At 39.7% G+C, this 20,033-nt stretch overlaps 1 protein-coding gene across 4 annotated transcripts in view; it reads left to right on the top strand.

The window, feature by feature from the left end:
- MASTL (microtubule associated serine/threonine kinase like) overlaps positions 1-20,033 on the top strand; it is a 96,021-nt gene that overhangs the window by 21,534 nt on the left and 54,454 nt on the right. For 2 of the 4 annotated variants that reach the window (XM_041765732.1, XM_041765730.1), the window contains exons 8-11: positions 375-1,520; positions 3,222-3,360; positions 8,241-8,354; positions 8,435-8,536. In XM_041765732.1, coding sequence (XP_041621666.1) covers positions 375-1,520; positions 3,222-3,360; positions 8,241-8,354; positions 8,435-8,536 — 1,501 coding nt within the window. Of the gene's footprint in view, positions 1-374; positions 1,521-3,221; positions 3,361-8,240; positions 8,355-8,434; positions 8,537-11,797; positions 12,421-15,102; positions 15,449-20,033 lie in introns of those variants that run through there. The other 2 variants (XM_041765731.1, XM_041765728.1) reach the window with 2 other exon arrangements.

Below are 20,033 nucleotides of genomic sequence, written 5' to 3'. Positions count from 1 at the left end.
TCATCTATATCGCTATTACAAACCAAATATATGCATAATATAGCCTTACCCTCAATTTTACCTGAAAATATTGCCTATTAATTTGTCCTCTGTAAATACTACGTATCAAATATGTTAAATTATGCAAGTACATATTAGAAAATAGTTTATTTGAATTTTAGGCTGCTGTTTCATTCAATACCTAATAAAACATACTTTAATTGTTTATGCTTTTTAATTCTGTGATATCATTGTTCTGTTGTTCCAGTGGAAACTGGGAATAGGTAGCATAGTAATTTATGAGGTCATCTATTCCACCGAAATCAACAGAGGTTTAAAAGATTCAAGAATCTCAGTTTTATACAAGTAAAAGAGTGTTTTTTTCTCCCTCTTAGGAAAGTGATGATGCTCTGGGCTCTACAGTGATGAGTTGGAATATAATAGAAAAGCCTTCGTGTACAAAATCTACCGATGCCATTGAGACAAAAGGTTTCAATAAAAAGGATTTTGAATTAACCCTTTCTCCTATTCGTAATAGCAGTATCATTCCTGCGACTGGAAGCTCTTGTGTAAACCTGGCTAAAAAATGCTTCCCTGGAGAATTTTCTTGGGAAGCAAGAGAACTGGACATAAATAATGTTAATGTGGCCACTGACACCACCCGGTGTGGTTTCCATCAATCGGATCAGTGGGTTGTGGATCCCAGTGATGGGACTGAAGAATACTGTGGAAAAAGAGGTTTTAAAAGAAATTCTGAGTTAGTTGACTCTAGTCCTTGTCAGAACATCATACAGAATAAAAAAAATTGTATAGAGCATAAGTCTAGAAATGAAAAAAGTAATGGTTATGTAAATCAAAGGACAAGCTTAACCAATGAAGTCCAAGACCTGAAGCTATCGGTATGTGAAAGTCAACAAAGTGACTGTGCCAATAAGGAGAACATGGTCAATTCTTCCATTGATAAACAACAAACCCCAGAAAAATCACCTATCCCAATGATAGCAAAAAACCTTATGTGTGAATTGGATGAAGATTGCAACAAGAATAATAAGAAGTTCTTAAGTTCTAGCTTTCTGGGTTCTGATGATGAGAGAGCTTCTAAAAGTATCTGTATGGACTCTGATTCATCTTTTCCTGGAATTTCTATAATGGAAAGTTCATTAGAAAGGCAGTCCTTAGATCCAGATAAAAGCATCAGAGAATCTTCTTTTGAAGAATCAAACATTGAAGACCTACTTGCTGTATCACCCAGCTGGCAAGAAAATCCCTTGCCAAAAGATGATGAGAATCCGGCTGTCCAAGCCAGTAGCCAAAAAATGTTAGCTTCATCTTCTGATGTGTTAAAAACATTAACCTTATCTAAAAGAAATGCAGTAGCTTTTCGAAGTTTTAACAGTCATATTAATGCGTCCAATAACTCAGAACCATCCAAAATGAGTGTTACCTCTTTAGATGCAATGGATATTTCCTGTGTTTATAGTGGTTCGTATCCCATGGCTATAACCCCTAGCCAAAAAGGAATATCCTCTGTGCCATATCAGGTATGTGATAACTTTTTAACACTTTGTCTCTAGATTTTATAACAAGAAACTCTGAAGGCCAGATACTTGCCTCTCACCTAGACTTTCTGAGATTAATCATAAAGTTCTGTTTTGATGGTTAGGAATCTATGGATTATTGGAGGTTTTGATGCAGAAAGGTAAAGCTGGTGGTAATTTTATTAACTATAGAGCCTCCTGCATTGCTGTCTGGACTTTCACATATTTTCTTTTTTTGCTTTTTTTTTTTTTTTTTTTTTTAATTTTACTTTTTTTTTTAAGATTTTATTTTCCGAGGGAAATCATGCTCATGAGTCGGGGAGGAAGGAAGGGGCATAGGGAGAGGGAGAAGCAGACTTTCTGCTGCACCAGGAGCCCGCTGTGGGGCTTGATTGCAGGACCCCAAGATCATGACCTGAGCCAAAGGCAGACACTTAACAGACTGAGCCACCCAGGTGCCCCTAGACTTTCACATGTTTTCAATCACATGTTTACTTATTTACAGACACGTATTTTCACTTGATGAAAGCAACTCCAAGTTACAATATTAAAGTTCAGTCTATCTTACTGCCTTCCAAGGACCTTCCTACATTATCTCTTCTTTTCAAAGAAAATAGTTGGAAAGTATATATTTCAAGTCTTCTGTTTTTATTGTCTAATAATCTTCATCTTAATAAACCCAAAGTTTTCATTTTTTTAATCTTAATAATCCCAAAGTTTTAATTTTTTTTCTTTTTTTGGAGAGACATCATAAAATAGAAAATGCAAACTGAATTAGGGTCACCCCAATTAAGACTTGGGGTTTTCTAATCAGAACTCACTGAGTGACTTAGAAGTTCCTTTTCCTCAGAGCCTATTTCTTGTCTCTCTGTAGAATGTGCTGACACCTGTCCCACTGGTCTCACAGAGTCCTTGTGAGAACACAGGATATCTTAAACAAATACTGATTAGCACAAGAGGTTATTTACATTTACTTCAGCTTATGTGTTCAGTCACATAAAATTCAGTCATTTTCAACCACAGCATCCTTCAGTGACCATTCTTAAGTTTGTATTAATCCATGCTATCAGGGTGCTGGGGTGGCTCAGTTGGTTAAGTGTCTGCCTTTGGGTCAGGTCATGATCCCAGGGTTCTGGAATCCAGACCCACATCCAGCTCCCTGCTCAGTGGGGAACCTGCTTCTCCCTCTGCCACTCCCCCTGCTTGTGCTCTCTCTCTCTCTCTCAAATCTTTTTTTAAAAAATCCACGCTATCAAATTCTTATGGATTTCTTCATTCTTGCATGCATATCTAGATCTTATTGAAGTAATTGGTCTTATCTAAGCTATTTAATTTCACCAGATGGGCAGCCCTGGTGGCTTAGCAGTTTAGCGCCGCCTTCAGCCCAGGGTGTGATTATGGGGACCCAGGATCGAGTCCCACGTCAGGCTCCCTGCATGGAGCCTGCTTCTCCCTCTCTCTCTCTCTCTCTCTCTCTTTCTCTCTCTGTCTCTAATAAATAAATAAAATCTTAAAAAAGAAATAATTTCACCAGATACTAGGACTGTTTGGAATCATCGTTGGTAATGAGTCCATTTTCAAAATTTATCTAGGATTGGAGTATGTCTTTTATGCCTGGCTGCCTAGCTTTGCTTTTGTTTTAGTATTTCTGTTCACTGTAGAAGGAATGAAGAGATTTACTGGAAATTCTTTTTAAATTGGCAGACCCCAAATCAGGTTAAATCAGAAACTCCATACCGAACTCCAAAGAGTGTAAGGCGAGGGGCGGCCCCAGTAGATGATGCGCGAATTCTTGGAACCCCGGACTACCTTGCTCCTGAGCTGTTACTGGGCAGGGCCCATGGTAAGACTTACATGTCTTCAGTTTTTGAAGTATTATCAACCACTACGTTTTCTTTTAAGGTAAAATGGTTTTAAATTTCTTTGGTACTTGGATTGCCTGGAGTAAAAGAAAATGAGTATCATGTGATACTGTTTTCTCATAAATATGGCATTTCTTATGGTAAAAGAAGACATGCAGCCATTTGTTCTTTGCCTTCTTGTTCACTCTGAGTGATCCAGAGAATACCTACCATCCACCTGCTCTATTATTTTTGTTCAAAAATTATTCTCGGGTCTGTTTCAGCTTTGGCTCAGGAATACAAAGTTGAGTCAAACTCCTGTTCAGTCTGCAGCAGCACATTCCTGTTTAGAGCTCGTTCTCCCTCCCTCTCCACAAGGTCAAGCCAGGAATGAGCTATCTTCAGACTGCAGCATAGGAAGACAAGGATGACATTTTTACCTAGCCTCTTTTTATCCCTTTCTCTCAAGAATTTTCCCTTCCTACATTCTGAAACGAACGGTATTGGACTGAATTCTGTCCCCCTGAAAAGACACGTTGAAGTTTTCACTCTGAGATTTTTTGCTGTGCCACGCGGAAATATGGTCCTTGCAGGTATAATTAGGTAGGTAGGTTAAGATGAGGTCACCCTGGAGCAGGGTGGGCTCTTAAGCCAATATGACTGGTGTCCTTATAAAAACACAGCCACACGACCATGGAGACCCAGAGAGGATATCACAGGAAGAGGGATGGTTGGAGTGAGGCCCCTGCAAGCTAAGGACTGCAGGCAAACCACCAGAAGCTGGCAGGGCAAGGTAGTTTCCCTATAAGTTTCAGAGGGAGTGTGGTCCTGTCGATGCCTTGATTCCAGACTTCTGGCTTCCAGAGCCATCAGAAAATAAATTCCTGTTTTGAAGCATCCAGTTTGTGGCACTTTGTGACAGTAGCTCTAGGAAATCAAAACCGTTCGTTTCAGAATGTAGGAAGGGAAAATTCTTGAGAGAAAGGGATAAAAAGTGCCTCTGGGCACTTAACTCATTTTTATACAGTGCCTCTGTTGCTAAGTCACAGATTTGCTAACTAGTTTCCTATAATATACATTTTCTCTACTCAGGATACAGTATGAAAGTAAGCGTCACATGTAAAGTTTTGTTTTATAGGATCTTTGCCACTATTTTAATAGGACACCTAGTTACCTTACTGTCTCATGATATATACTTTTAAAAGATTTTATTTATTTATTTGAGAGAGAGAGAGCACAAGCAAGGGGAGCAGTAGAGCGAGGGAAAAGCAGGCTCCCGGCAGAGCAGAGAGCTCAGTGCCATTGCCATCCCAGGACTGGAGATCTTGACCTGAACTGAAGGCAGCTGCTTAACCAACTAAGCCACCCAGGCTCCCCCTTTAGTGTTACATTTTAAGATTTTCATTTTCTATAAAATATTTGATACACAGTTCTTAAAATAACAATAAAAAGCAACTTTTTTTTGGAAGGCTCCACACTGGGAGCCCACTCTGGGGCTTGAACTCAGGACCCTGATCAAGAGTTGGATGCTAAAAAAAAAAAAAAAAGTTGGATGCTAACAGACTGAGTCAACCAGGCCCTGCAAGTACAAAGCAATTTATGATTTAAAAAAAAAAAAAAAAACACTGCTTTATACCTGTTTCCCCAATTTCCAGACCCCAAGGCCTGTCTATACCAATTTTGTTTCTTGTATTGACCTCTCTGTTTCTAAATATCATACTGAGGACAGCTAAGACTTCTCTGAGTCCTCCCTGGTCTTCCCCCTAGGCCAATTACTTAGGAACTCTGGCCAGAGTTTCCCATGGCTGCTTGTGCATATTTTTGTTTCATTGATGTTAACATTGTGTCAAAATTATGTTTGTCTCTCCCAGAGTAGGTTGTTTTCTCTTTGGGAAAAGCTCTTTCTTATTTATCTTTGCATCCCTTGTATCTGGCATAATAATTCATATATAGCTCAATGAATGATATGAGAATGAACTCATGATTTTTATACAATGTTACCTAGTTACTCTTTTCTTACATGCAGGATTTCTGACTCTGGGTGAGTGAGCTTCTCTATGAAGTAATATGCCAAAGCAAATTACACTGAACAAAGTATAACTAGATCACATTGTATAAAAAATTTTGTTTCATCTCACTTAGGAAATACAAAATGAACTATATTCTGTCTTCTGAGCAGGAAGACATCAGAGAAAATGTTCTTCTCTGAAAACAAATGTAGGCATATAGCATTTTTAAAAATAACTTTTAAAGGTGGCAGAGAGTGGAGATATAGCCTTTTCTATTGCAACCCAGGAAACCGGCTTCATAAAATATTTTAAATTAGCTCCTACAACAGGGCTTGAATTTTCCTACCCATTTAATTCCATTATCATTAGAAAAGAGAAAGGCATAATAGTATCAATGTACAAATTACACATGTAAGTTTTGAATTAGAAAACCAATAATGTAGGGATGCCTGGGTGGCTCGGTGTTTGAGCACCTGCCTTCTGCTTAGGTGGTGACCCAGAGTCCTGGGATTGAGTCCCACATGGGGCTTCCTCTGTGGAGCCTGCTTCTCCCTCTCTGTATCTCTCATGAATAAATAAATAAATAAAATCTGAAAGAAAGAAAGAAAGAAAGAAAGAAAGAAAGAAAGAAAGAAAGAAAGAAAGAAAGAAAGAAAGAAAAGGAAAGAAGGAAGGAAAAGAAAAGAAAAGAAAACCAATAGCGTAAAAGAAATGTGTTCTATTCTCTAATAGTATGTATTATAATTGCTACAATTTATCATAATATGTGATCTTATTAGACTTTGACTCAAATATGGATATGTGTGACATATCTATGGAGAAATCGTGTAAGTTTTTGACATGAGGACATTTTGGCTGAGCTGGGAAAAGGGTTCTAATTTCTAACCTAAGTAAAATAATAAAAATATATGTCTTTTTCCTGACTTCTCCCCTAATTTTTTGTTATTATTTGGTTATACTATCTATTCTTTCTCCATGCCACTTAAAAGATCCACTAACTGAGGTGGTTTGTATGTGATTATTACATGCATTAGTATTACATTACTTCTAGAAATAGAAGTCTATAGACTGTTTGTTCCTTAGGGAGGAAGGGATTCTGTGACTTGCCATGAAGAAGCACTCTAAATGCATGTGATTATTTTCCTAATGGCAGATTCCACAGCACTTTCCTACTTGTTTTAAAATGGAATGGTTGGGGGCAGCCTGGGTGGCTCAGTCGTTTAGCACCACCTTTAGCTCAGGGTGTGATTCTGGAGACCCTGGATTGAGTCCCACATCGGGCTCCCTGCATGGTGCCTGCTTCTCCCTCTGCCTGTGTCTCTGCCTCTCTCTCTGTGTGTCTCTCATGAATAAATAAATAAAATTTTAAAAAAATAAAATGGAATGGTTGGTAGGGATGCGTGGGTGGCTCAACAGTTGAGCATCTGCCTGGGGAGTGATCCTGGAGTCCCGGGATCAAGTCCCACACTGGTCTCCCTGCGGGTAGCCTGCTTCTCTCTCTGCCTGTGTCTCTGCCTCTCTCTGTATCTCTCGTGAATAAATAAATAAATATTTTTTTTTAAAAAAATGGAAAGGTGGTAGTTTCTTAACCACAATAATAAATTGTGTGAAGTTGATTTAAAGAGTAATTTTCAAGCACATTTAGTACTAGACTAGAATTCCTATTTTGGGATCCCTGGGTGGCTCAGCGGTTTGGCACCTGCCTTTGGCCCAGGGCGTGATCTTGGGGTCCCGGGATCGAGTTCCGCTTTGGGCTCCCTACATGGAGCCTGCTTCTCCCTCTGCCTGTGTCTCTGCCCACCTCTCTCTCTGTGTGTTTTTACCATGAATAAATAAATAAAATCTTTTTAAAAAATTCCTATTTTAAATTTATATTGAAGTTAATCTTTTTTTTTTTACTAAAATTAACTTTTACTTAGGAAATACTTTTTCATAGAATTAAGCAAAAGTATAAACCAGATTATAAGGTCATGTATGTTTAAAATAATTGTTTAAAATATCTTTGTATATAGATGATGCTTCCAGTAAAGATCTTATTTAGAAAGGGGTTTTACATATTTATTAAGACTTACTCCCAAATTACTTCCTCAAGCTATGGTTTAAGTGAATATTTTTTGTTAAACTAATTTGTCCCCCTATGTTCTTAGAAGGAGTGAGGATACATTAAAACATTCTAAGACTTCCTTGTTAACCAGGGTGTCCTCCAATTAGTATAAATATTACTACTTTATCTCATACCCATATGAAGTAAATGGAATACAGAATTATCTCAATGTTCTTGTTTCCCCCGATTTGAAATTGAGTACTCTGTTAGTACTCTATTTTAGAGAGTAATCTTTAGATTTTTTTTTTTAAGATTTTATTTATTCATGACAGACACAGAGAGAGAGAGACAGAGACAGAGACACAGGCAGAGGGAGAAGCAGGCTCCATGCAGGGAGCCTGACGCAGGACTCAGTCCCAGGTCTCCAGGATCAGGCCCTGGGCTGAAGGCGGCACTAAACCGCTGAGCCACGGGGGCTGCCCCTAATCTTTAGATTAAATGCATTCCTTCGTTCTGTTTTAGGACTTAGAACAAGTAAGTGTCCAGAATATCAGAGGTTATTGTTAGTGACAAAAGAAAGATACCTTTCATTTTTCTTTGACTAGCTGTGTTGATTGCTAATCTAAACTTCTTGGAGAATAGAGAAGGAAAGTAATTGCCATATTACCAAAATGAAGGTAATTTGGATTTTTGCACCTTATGAAGCAAGAAGAATGCCTTAGGAAATGAATGCCTTGACTGTGCCCAAATATCCATGTATTAACATTTTAGTTGGTGAAATATTTATATAAAATGCTTGCAAGTTCAGCTACTCCCTCTTAAATTCTAGGTCCTGCAGTAGACTGGTGGGCCCTCGGAGTTTGCTTGTTTGAGTTTCTTACAGGAATTCCTCCTTTCAATGATGAAACATCACAGCAAGTATTCCAGAATATTCTGAAAAGAGGTGATTCTTTTTCTATTAAGATAGATGCATTTATCTGAGTATTATTTGAACAGTGATTAACAAGCTGTTTGTGTTTGTAGATATCCCTTGGCCTGAAGGTGAAGAAAAGTTATCAGATAATGCTCAAAATGCAGTAGAAATACTTTTAACTATTGATAATGCAAAAAGAGCTGGAATTAAAGGTAAGGTTTTATGTTAAAAAACTCTTATTCTCGGTTTGTTTCAGATGAATGGTAATGATATCAAGTTCTAGTACAATACTATAGATAATGACTGCTAAATTGGTTAAAAATTTCATCAGTTTATTTTTGCTGACTAGATATGCATTGATATATTTGTCCCTATTCTGCATTAAAATGCAATGCATCAGGTGGGGATATTCACTCACTTAATTTTATTAATCTCAAACAGATACCTTAAAGCAATCTTACCTTTTCAATGTCTTAGGTTTTTTCAAAGTGTTAAAGTTATTCATCAACAAATACAGGAACTTTTTAAATCAAAACTCTTTTCTGTAAGTTCTTACTGCTTCATTTCTGATTAGCACTATTGACTGACAAATGTATCAAGTGCCAGGTTGTCTCAAGTAAGACAAATCTGGTATATTTGTGAACCATTCAATGGCTTTTTCCAATACAGGTGTATATTAAAATTCCAATTTTGAAACTAGAAAAACTCATTAGCTTTCATTTAGTTTCAAATTAGATATAATGTCAGCTGCCTTAAGGTCTTTTTTGTAGAGGTACCTGGGTGGCTCAGTCAGTTAAACATCTGCCTTTCGCTCAGGTCATGATCCCAGGGTCCTGGGATCGAGCCCTACATTGGTCTCCCTGCTCAATGGGGGAGCCTGTTTCTCCTTCTCCTCCCTGCTTATGCTCTCTCTCACTAGCTCTGTCTCTGTGTCTCTCTAATAAATACATATTTTTAAATTCCTTTTTTAAAAAAATATTTTATTTATTTATTCATGAGCGACAGAGAGAGAGAGAGAGAGAGAGGCAGAGACACAGGCAGAGGGAGAAGCAGACTCCATGCAGGGAGCCTGATGTGGGACTCGATCCCAGGTCTCCAGGGTCACTCCTTGGGCCGAAGGCGGCGCTAAACTGCTGAGCCACCCAGGCTACCCCAAAATTCCTTTTTTTAAAAATTGCCTTTGTAACAAAGTACATACTGAGTCAAAGAAGCAGTTATGTCCCCAAATGCATTTCCATGTGGTATAAGGTCTTCAGAAAAAATGAGCTTTAGTAATGTCACTCATATCAGCTTCTAGGTGTTCCCTCTAATAAGACCAACAATTTACTTATTTAACAAATCCTATTGAGTGACTTCTAGGTGCCAGGCAATGTTGCTGTGGGTGTTGGAGGTATTCTAGGATGAACAAACTAAAATCCATGTGCTTATAGAACTTTGTCTTTAGTGGAAAGAGAGAAAGTAGGGCGCCTGGGTGCCTCCATGATTGCCTTTAGCTCAGGTCATGATCCCTGGGTCCTGGGATTGAGTCCTGCATTGGCGTCCTCGTAGGGAGCCTGCGTCTCCCTCTATCCATGTTTCTGCCTCTCTCTGTGTATCTCATGAATAAATAAATAAAATCTTAAAAAAAAAAAAAAACAGACAAAGTAATCAGATACAACCATGACATAATGCCATCTAGCAGTGAGTCCTGAGAAGAAAGGTAAAGCAAGTGAGTAGATACAAAGTGTTAAGAGATCTTCTAGATAAAGTGGTTGGGAAGACTTCTGTGACAAGTGAGATTTGAGGAAAATCCTTTGTAAAATGAGTGCAGACATTTGAAAGCTCAGCTCTAAGATTACTTTGGAATAGGAGTTCTCATCTGGGGTAATTCTGCTTCCCAAAGGACAAAATAAGCGGAGACAGAAGAAACACCATTCTCACCAATGACCTCAGATTTTTGTTTGTTTAGTGAACAACTTACATAGTGAAGCAGATGACAGGAGTAGTCTTCAGTTTTAAAAACAGTCATTGCAACAATTGTTTGTAGAGTTAATCTTAAATTAGCTTAGAATTCCTTTGTGAGTTCAGTTTAAATAAATAATTATGATGAGAGAGTCATCAAGTTTCACATCACAGCCAGATATCACAGTTTAAGAGTTACTGCTATAAGTAACTCTAAAGTAATCTATGCTCAGGCATTTACTTTGAACAATTAAGAGACAATTTTTCTAAATGTGAATTATTTTTGTTGTTTTATTTTCCCACCAGTCTTTTAGTTTAGGGAAAAACCAATTTGTAGACATATCAACTACCCAACCCATCACTCCTAATGTAGACACATAATTCTTTTCTGTCTCTATTGTTTTCTCCTAATATTATCCTTAAATTTGGTTGCTGATTTTTTTAAAACTAATTAATGCCTTAATTATCACTTAATTATTTTGCCAACATCTTTATTGTTCACTTAACATGAAGGGTTGAGGAGAGGGGAGGTTGTGTCTAACAACTAAGTATCACAGTGTGATCAAAAGAGTATGTTTTCATTTTAGTAGGTAGAAGGAATTAGGTATTGCAAATGTACTTAAAGAAATGAGCAAAGTTGAGATCTTTTAAGTGGAGCAGTAAAGATTCCAGATATAACCATCCTGCAAAATCGGCATGTAATCAAGATACAAGTCAATGAAATCAAAGAAGTCAAAGAACCATGAAGAGAATGTGTCACAAATTTCATCAGTGTATGTGTTAAAAATCACCATGAAGGAGAAGGATGGAACATAGAGAAGAAAGTTAAGGTAGTGGAGGATGACTTCCTACCAGAGTTACGTAGGGCAGTAGGTGGTGCTAAGGATCACAGAGAGAGAAAAAAAGCTAGAAGGACTTGGAATGAGAAGTGGAGCATTAACTGTGAAGATTGTGTCTGGGAGCAGGAAATAGTCCAAGCTCTTGTGCCATCAAGTCATGGGTTGTGTGAGAAGATGGAGGCATGAGAAAGATAGGCTTCTGTTAAAGCACATCACGCATTTACTCATTTGATACAGGCCAAGCACCTGTCATGTGTTAAGTGTTAATACAAAATGACATAATATGTACCATTGTGAAGTACATGGTTGCACAGAGAGATAGACATTAGACACGTGTGTGGGCACCTGTGTGGCTCAGTCAGTTAAGCATCTGCCTTCAGCTCAGGTCATGATCCCAGGGACCTGGTATCTAGTCTCACATCAGGCTCCCTGCTCAGGGAGAGTCTGCTTCTCCCTCTCCCTCTGCCCCTCCACCCTGTTGGTGCAATCTCTCTCTCTCCTCTGTGTCTCTCTCTGTGTCTGTCTCTGTCTCTCGTTCACACTCTGTCTCAAAATAAAAACTTTAAAAAAACACAAAACACATATGTGAAGCAAAACAAGGGCAAGATATATGTGGAGACCTTCCCTTATTACTATAAAACAGTACTTACTAGGTAATGGTATCATAATACTCTATTTTATGTTTTTCCTAAGAGCTGAAATGTCATCCTCTCTTCAGTGACGTGGACTGGGAAAATCTGCAGCATCAAACTATGCCTTTCATACCTCAACCAGATGACGAAACAGATACATCCTATTTTGAAGCCAGGAATAATGCTCAGCACCTGACCGTATCTGGATTTAGTCTATAGCACATCATCAGTTTTCCCTTTAATCTAATCTTGTCTTACAGAATATGCTAGCATAATTATATACACCTTCAGAGTCGACTGATCGAAGGGGGAAAAAGAATCATTACATTACTTGGATCAATGAGTTTTCAGTGTATGTTACAGCTTCCACACAGTTAAAAGTCTATCAAGATAAGTACTTATCTTAATCTCAGTACTTAATCAGTACTTATCTTAATCTCAGAGTTGTATATAGATCTTTAGAACCTTTTTCACTTTATTTATTTTGTTACTGCACTTTATGAAAAGTAATGCATCAATAAAAATAAAATGACACTACTCCGTTAGAAAAGTTAGCTTCCAGCCTTTCTTTCACATGTTGATTTCAGTCCACTGTTCAGTTTGGTGTAAAATAACAAAATCATACAGCTTTTTTTTTTTTTTTTAAGATTTTATTTATTCATGAGAAAGAGAGAGAGAGAGAGGCAGAGACATAGGCAGAGGGAAAAGCAGGCTCCATGCAGGGAGCCCGACATGGGATTCGAACCCGGGTCTCCAGGATCATACCCTGGGCCAAAGGCGGCGCTAAACCACCAAGCCACCTGGGCTGCCCAAAATCATACAGCTTTATTGTAATTTTATTTAGACGTGATTGCTTCCAAAAGCTCAGGTCCGGAGAGAACAATCATTCAACGTTGCTCTGTGGCCTCAAAACTGCAGCTGGGAAATTCCATCAGTTGGTAGTGTAACTTCTCTAAGGCATGAAGAATAAAAAGGATAGAGGCTTTAGCTTACTTTGCTACGAATACATTCTTGCTGCCTTGGCTGCTTCTGGTGTTTTCTCTACAACACATATTTGCTTAAAATTATACTGGAGGACTTTGGTGTGATATGCTGTAGCAATTTTAACAGCTTATTCAAATTTTTTTTAAAGATTTTACTTATTTACTTATGAGAGACACAGAGAGAGAGGCAGAGACACAGACAGAGGAAGAAACAAGCTCCATGCAGGGAGCCCGACATGGGACTCGATCCCAGGTTTCCAGGATCACGCCCTGGACTGAAGGTGGCGTGAAACTGCTGAGCCACCTGGGCTGCCCAGCTTATTTAATTTTAATAAAAAACGTGATGGTTTACATCTTCAAAGAATTTGTTAGAACATGTGCAACATTATAAGAAAACCTGATCCTTAAAAATAATTTTTGCTTAATATAACACTTCAAGTATATCATCTGTCAACATCCTTCTAATTAAATATATAAGATTCAATTTCACTATATTAATGTTACCTAGAGGCAAATAAATGGGTGAGTAGCCCGAGAGAAAGGAAGATGGTGATGGAATAGATTCAGTATTCATAACTCAAGTCAACATGATATTAATATATATTAATAAAAGAAAGGATAAGAACCATATGATCGTTTCAATAGATGTAGAAAAAGTATTTGTCAAAATACAACCTGACTCATCATGATAAAAACCCTCAACAGAGTAGGTTTAGAGGGCACATACCTCAGCATAATAAACTCCATATAAGAAAAACCCACAACTAATAGCATCGTCAATGGAAAAAACTGAGAGCTTTTCCTCTACGTCAGGAACAAGACAGAATGTCCACTGTTATGAACATAGTACTGGAAGTCCTAGCCACAGCAATCAGACAAATCAAATCAAAAGAAAGAAGTAAATCTCACCATCTGTGGGGCACCGCCTTCTGCTCAGGTCATGATCCCAGGGTCCTGGGATCAAGCCCCTATGTCAGGCTCCCTGCTTCTCCCTCTCCCTCTGCCACTCCACCTGCTTGTGTCCTCTCTCTCAAATAAATAAAATCTTAAAAAAAAACTTTCACTATTTTCAGATTACATGGGAACTCTGAAAGACTCCAGGAAAACCTGCTAGAACTGATACAAGAATTCAGTAAAGTCACTAGGTACAAAATCCGTGTACAGAAATCTGTTACAGGGCAGCCCGGGTGAGTCAGCAGTTTAGAGCTGTCTTCAGCCCAGGGCGTGATCCTGGAGACCCGGGATCAAGTCCCTCGTCAGGCTCCCTGCATGGAGCCTGCTTCTCCCTCTGCCTAGGTCTGCCCCTCTCTCTGTCTCTGTCTCTGTCTCTGTCTCTGTGTGTCTCTCATGAATAAATTAAATCTTTATTTTAAAAAATCTGTTACAGTTAAGATTTTATTTGTTTATTTGAGAGAGAGAAACCAAGAAAAAGACTCTTAACTATAGAGAACACACTGATGGGTAAGCAGAAGGGAGATGGGTGGGGGGATTGAGCAGTGCACTTGCTGTGATGGGCACCAGGTGATGTACCGAAATAAATAACTATATTGTGCACCTGAAACTATTACACTGTATGTTAACTACCTGGAATTTAAATAAAAATTTTTGAACAATAAATGGGTAAGTAGGGAAAAACAGGAAACGGGGCAGCCTGGGTGGCTCAGCGGTTTAGCACTGCCTTCAGCCCAGGGCATGATCCTGGAGACCTAGGATCAAGTCCCACGTTGGGCTCCCTGCATGGAGCCTGCTTCTCTCTCTGCCTGTGTCTCTGCCTTTGTGTGTGTGTGTGTGTGTGTGTGTGTGTGTGTGTGTGTGTGTGATAAATAAATAAATAAAATCTTTAAAAAAAATACAAAGAAAAACAGGAAATGAAATCCTCTTTGAGTCTTGGAGATCACCAAAAGTAAATGCAGTTTGCGCTACAAAAGCCCTCAAACAGGTTCAGTTAGGAGTCTGTACCAGGAACATTACAAAGGGTGAAAAAGTGGTTAAAATAATTCCTGGAATTACGTATCAGAGCACCTGGATGGCTCACTGGTTGAGCATCTATTTTTGGCTTAGGTTGTGATCCTGGGGTCCTGAGATCGAGTCCTGCATCAGGCTCCCCACAGGGAGCCTGCTTTTCCTTCTGTCTATGTCTCTGCCTCTCTCTATGTCTCCCATGTATAAATAGATAAAATCTTTTTTAAAAAAATTCTAGATCACCCTCTCCAACTGCACACATCCTTCTGAATATGCTCTCCCTTCCTCTTGGCAGATATTGTAGGTTTTTCCTCAGGATTAGGTAAACAGGCAGGGTACCAAGCACACATGAAAGCAGGGGTACTGGCTGTGCTGTAGATCTTTCATTTGCCCCTCCAAATCCCCTTCCACCCTTCTCCAGCCTGCTCTGTATCCTGGGAAGCTGACCTGCATTGACTACATCAACAGACTTTCCTACACTCTGGCTGCCAGATAGACTTGGCTACTGGAGAGTATCACCAGGAGATCCAAGGGAAGGAAGAGAGTGAGGTAGGAATATTGATTCCCATACTTTCTTCCCTGTAAGTCCGGGTAGGCTGGCTGCCAGAGGCATCTCCACCAGTTTTCAGCTCTTGTAACATAACCATCTCCACAGTCCCAATCTGTCTATGGCATCTGATAATGCTCCTTCCCCTCATCCCTGAAGACCTAGGAGGTAGCAGCAGAGACCTACTGCTATTACCTCCCAAGGGATTCGTTATGATCTGATCTATGTCACCCCAGAATTCATATATTGAAGTGCTAACCTTCAGTACCTCAGACTCTAAGTATATTTAGAGATGGAATCTTTAAAGAGGTAATTAAGTTAAATGAGGCCATTAGGGTGGTCCCTATACCAGATGACTACATTCTTCTAAGAAAAGTAGATTAGGGGATGCCTGGGCGGCTCAGTGTTTGAACATCTGCCTTTGGCTTAGGTCATGATGATCCTGGGGTGCTGGGATCAAGTCCCGCATGGGGCTCCCCAGGGGGAGCCTGCTTCTCCCTCTGCCTATGTCTCTGCCTCTCTCTCTCTCTCTCTCTCTCTCTCGGTCTCTCATGAATAAATAAATAAAATCCTTAAAAGAAAGAAAAAAAGAAAGAAAAGTAGATTAGGACACAGGTGCAGAGGGAAGACTGTAGAGTTGCAGAGAAATGATGCCATGAGAGGACTCAGAAGAAATCAACCATCAAAAACCCGATCTTGGACACTCAACCACTGAGCCACCCAGGTACCCACTGCTAGATTATTTTAGCCACCTAGTCTATGGTACTTTGTTGTGGAAGCCCTAGCAGACTGATATAGTACTAAAGTATTCCTTGTGGTTTCCTTATACCCTGCCCATTCCTTCATTAAATAGGTTTTTTATGTTCTCCTTTCTCCTCAACATATCCAAATGAATTTGCATTTCTGTTGAGTCTCTGATATAAATAATAGCATTAAAATGGGCTTTTTAAAAAAAGATTTTATTTATCCATGAGAGACAGAGGCAGAGACACAGGCAGAGGGAGAAGTGGGCTCCTCAAAGCAGGACTCAATCCCCAGACCCAGGATCACGCCCTGAGCCAAAGACACACTCAACCACTGAGCCACCCAGGCATCCCACTAAAATAGGCTTTAAACAAATATGTACATCAACTGCGGACCCCCAACCCTCTAACCCCAACCCTCAGTCAGCTCCCAGAATGCAGTTAGAAAGGATCTAAGCCTCTAGGCAAGAGATTAGTAGTCTGAGGAATTTAACCACCTCAAGAGATCTTTAAAAATATCCAAAGATAGGGCAGCCCTGGTGGCGCAGCGGTTTAGCACCGCCTGCAACCCAGGGTGTGATCCTGGAGATCCGGGATAGAGTCCCACATTGGGCTCCCAGCGTGGAGCCTGCTTCTCCCTCTGCCTGTGTCTCTGCCTCTCTCTCTCCTGCTCTGTATCTCTCATGATTAAATAAAATAAAATCTTAAAAAATAAATAAAATAAAATAAAAATATCCAAAGATAGGGCACCTGGCTGGCTCAGTCGGTGGAGCCTGTGACTCTTGATCTCAGGGTCATGAGTTCAAGGCCCACTTTGGGTGTAAAGCTTACTCTTAAAAATAAATAAATAAATACAAATGTGACATGGATGTCCCCAACTTTAAATGGCTTATACAGAAAGCTCTTCAGTGAAACCTACTGTTTCTAAGCCCCACTGAGAGCCTCCAATCAGCTTTGTAGTCTCTTACTCAGAAATATGAGCAAACAACTAAAGATTACAGATACCTGAGGAAAGTCTTTTTAAATATATTGACCGAAACAATTTGAAGAAAAAGTAATGACGGAAGCAGTCTATACACACAGAAAAAACTTCAAAGGTATTATCAGTAGTATCCCCAGAGACATTTTAAAGGATATTGTCTATAGTATAAAGAATACTCAGAAAAATTTTAAAACATTTTTTAAAATATGATACTAGAGGGCGCCCAGGTGCTTTAGTCAGTTTAGTGTCTGCCTTCAGCTCAAGTCATGATCCCAGGGTCCTAGGACCTAGGTCAGCAGGAAATCTGCTTCTCCCTCTCCCTCTGCCACTCCCCCTGCTCCTGCTCTCTCTCTCTCCCTCTCTCTCTCAAATATATAAATAAATTTTAAAATGATAGTAGAAATGAAAACTAAATAGAAAGGCTCAAAGTTGAAGAAATCTCTCCCAAAGAATAAAAAGACAAAGTTGAAAAATAGGAGAGAAAAGATGAATTTCAAGGATGTGTTTAGTTTAGGTAGTTTACTGTCCAAATAATAGGAGCTCCAGAGAAAATGAACAGAGAAATGGAAAAGAAATGATTAATGAAAACAACAATGTTCAGCCTGAAGGACATAAATTTACAGATTGGAAGAGCCAAATGGCCAGCATAAAGAAAAAATAGTACTGATGTATATTGTATTATTGTTTCCAATCCACTCCACATCCTTTCTCACGCAAGATTGTAGTGTTTTCCCTAGAGTGGTTGAAATAAATTTCCTCCCAACTTGGGTGTGGTCATGAGACTTGCTTTGGCCAATGGAAGATTAGTAGACATGATGTGTGCTCATGGTCCAAATAGGAAGAGGCACATGGAACAGAAATGAACTCAAATCAAAGCGTTGTTCTGACAAACTGAACTGAGTCCAGCATAGGCACAACCTACCCAGAGACCTATGAGAAAGGAAAATGAGAACATTGAACTTTGAGGTCATTTGTTACATGGCATCATTGTAGCAAGTATCTCCTATGTATACGAACTTACAACAGTGAAATTTCAGACACTGGAGCAAAAGGAAGATACTATAAGCATCCAAAGAGGAAGAAATAAGACTGGTGTGAGATAATAGAAAATATACATATTGACTTCTGTCCCTGGTTCCTGATATAGAGCTCCTAAAATCCTTGTAATTTCCTAAGTGATAAGAATAGTGAGAGCATCTTTTGTTCCCACATCTGGTCTTTCACCCGTTTTTGCTCCTAAATCCCTTGGAATTTCCTGGGTGACAGGAGTATCGTTTGTTCTGATGAGATGACTCTTGGATGGGAACATTGGTTGCCAGAAAGACAAAGCCATAACTAGAAGCTTGGAATTATCCACCCCACCCCCATTCTCCAGAGAGGGGTAGGGCTGGCATAGCCTACTTATGGTCATCTGCCCATCCTTGAGACTGTCACTGTGGTCAGTAGAAAGGATATACACTGACCAGGTTTGAGTCACAGGCCCACCAGGGTGGCTTGAGGAGGGGTAGGGCTGGCATAGCTGGGTGTTCTATTGTGCAGGAACCCCCCACCTCCCCTACCCCCATCACCTACTGAGGATGGAGGATGAAGAGCTCTCCAAAGGGAGAGGGACAGAGGAGGGCGGTGTCTTTATCGGAGGAGGAGGGAAGGATGCTAGGCAGGATAACAGAACAGTGGCAGCACTCTGTGTTACATACATATTTAAAAGTTCTCTTTTGTTTTTTAAAAGGAAAGGACATTTATCCCTTTCCAGTTTATAAAATGTGGTACCATTTCAAAAGAGGATTGATGGAGAGAAAATCAGCAAACAAGGGTTGAGAAGCAAAAAGGAAAAACAAGTAGAGAAAGAAGAGACCTAAAGAAGGGGGCATTTAAACCCAAACACATGTTCTTTCCTGATATATGGGCAAAAATAAATTTGTAAAATTGTATATATGTATAAACTGGAATAATTTTAGGCCTTTAAATGTTTTTATAGACAAAAGACCTAACTATGGTAAACTAGTTCTAGCCAATAATAGGGAGAGGGAGTGTCCTGTGTTAGAGTTCCAAGAAAGTTACTGTTTCCTGATCAGATAAAGATCTTTATCTGTTTGTAAAATAAACATTAGACCTAGATGTGGAGCAGCCATCTGGCAAGCAGAACAACAAAAGCTACACATCAAAGACGGCAGAACAGAAAGGAGCCTCTTCCTAACCATGTTGTGGAAGCACCCAGCCCTAGGCTTCCTACCTCTGAGCGACTTCTTTTTTTATTTTCAAGATTATTTATTTGACAGAGAGAGAGATAATAAGCGCAAGCAGGGGGAGGGGCAGATGGAGAAAGAGAAGCAGACCCGCTGAGCAAGGAGCCGGATGTGGGACTGGATCCCAGGGCCCTGAGATCATGACCTGAGTGGAAGCCAGATTTTTAACCAACTGAACCATCCAGGCACCCTGTGTACTTCTTGTATTTGAGAAAAAAAACCCAAACTTACTTGGTCAAGTCACTGACGTTTTTATGACAGGCAGCACAACACTGGTATTTTTTTTTTTTAAAGATTTTATTTATTCATGAGAGACACAGAGAGAGAGAGAGGCAGAGACATAGGCAGAGGGAGGAGCTGAAGCAGGGAGCCTGATGCAGGGCTCGATCCCAGGACCCCAGGATCATGACCTGAGCCAAAGGCAGACACTCAGCCAGTGAGCCACCCAGATACCCAAACACTGGTATTTTAAGTGATACAAATAGCTAACATCACTTTTATCAGTATCTGTAAAAGTTACAAGTTATGTATTTGTATGAAAAACACAAATCCTGGGGCGCCAGGATGGCTCAGTTGGTTAAGCATCTGCCTTTGGCTCAGGTCATGATCCTAGGGTCCTGGGGTCTCAGCAGGGAATCTGCTCTCTTTCTGCCCAGCCCCCTCCTCCTGTTGGTTGTCTCTCATACTCTCAAATAAAAGAATAAAATATTTAATAAAAAAAAAAAGAAAAATGGCTGTATGGGTGGCTCAGTCAGTTAGATACCTGCCTTCAGCTCAGGTTATGGTCCCAGGATCCTGGGATTGAGCCCAGCAGGGCTCCCTGCTCAGTGAGGA

The sequence above is a fragment of the Vulpes lagopus genome, chromosome 8 (genome assembly GCF_018345385.1).
Source record: "Vulpes lagopus strain Blue_001 chromosome 8, ASM1834538v1, whole genome shotgun sequence".
Taxonomy (NCBI): Eukaryota; Metazoa; Chordata; class Mammalia; order Carnivora; family Canidae; genus Vulpes; species Vulpes lagopus.
This window is presented reverse-complemented; position numbering and strand designations above follow the sequence as displayed.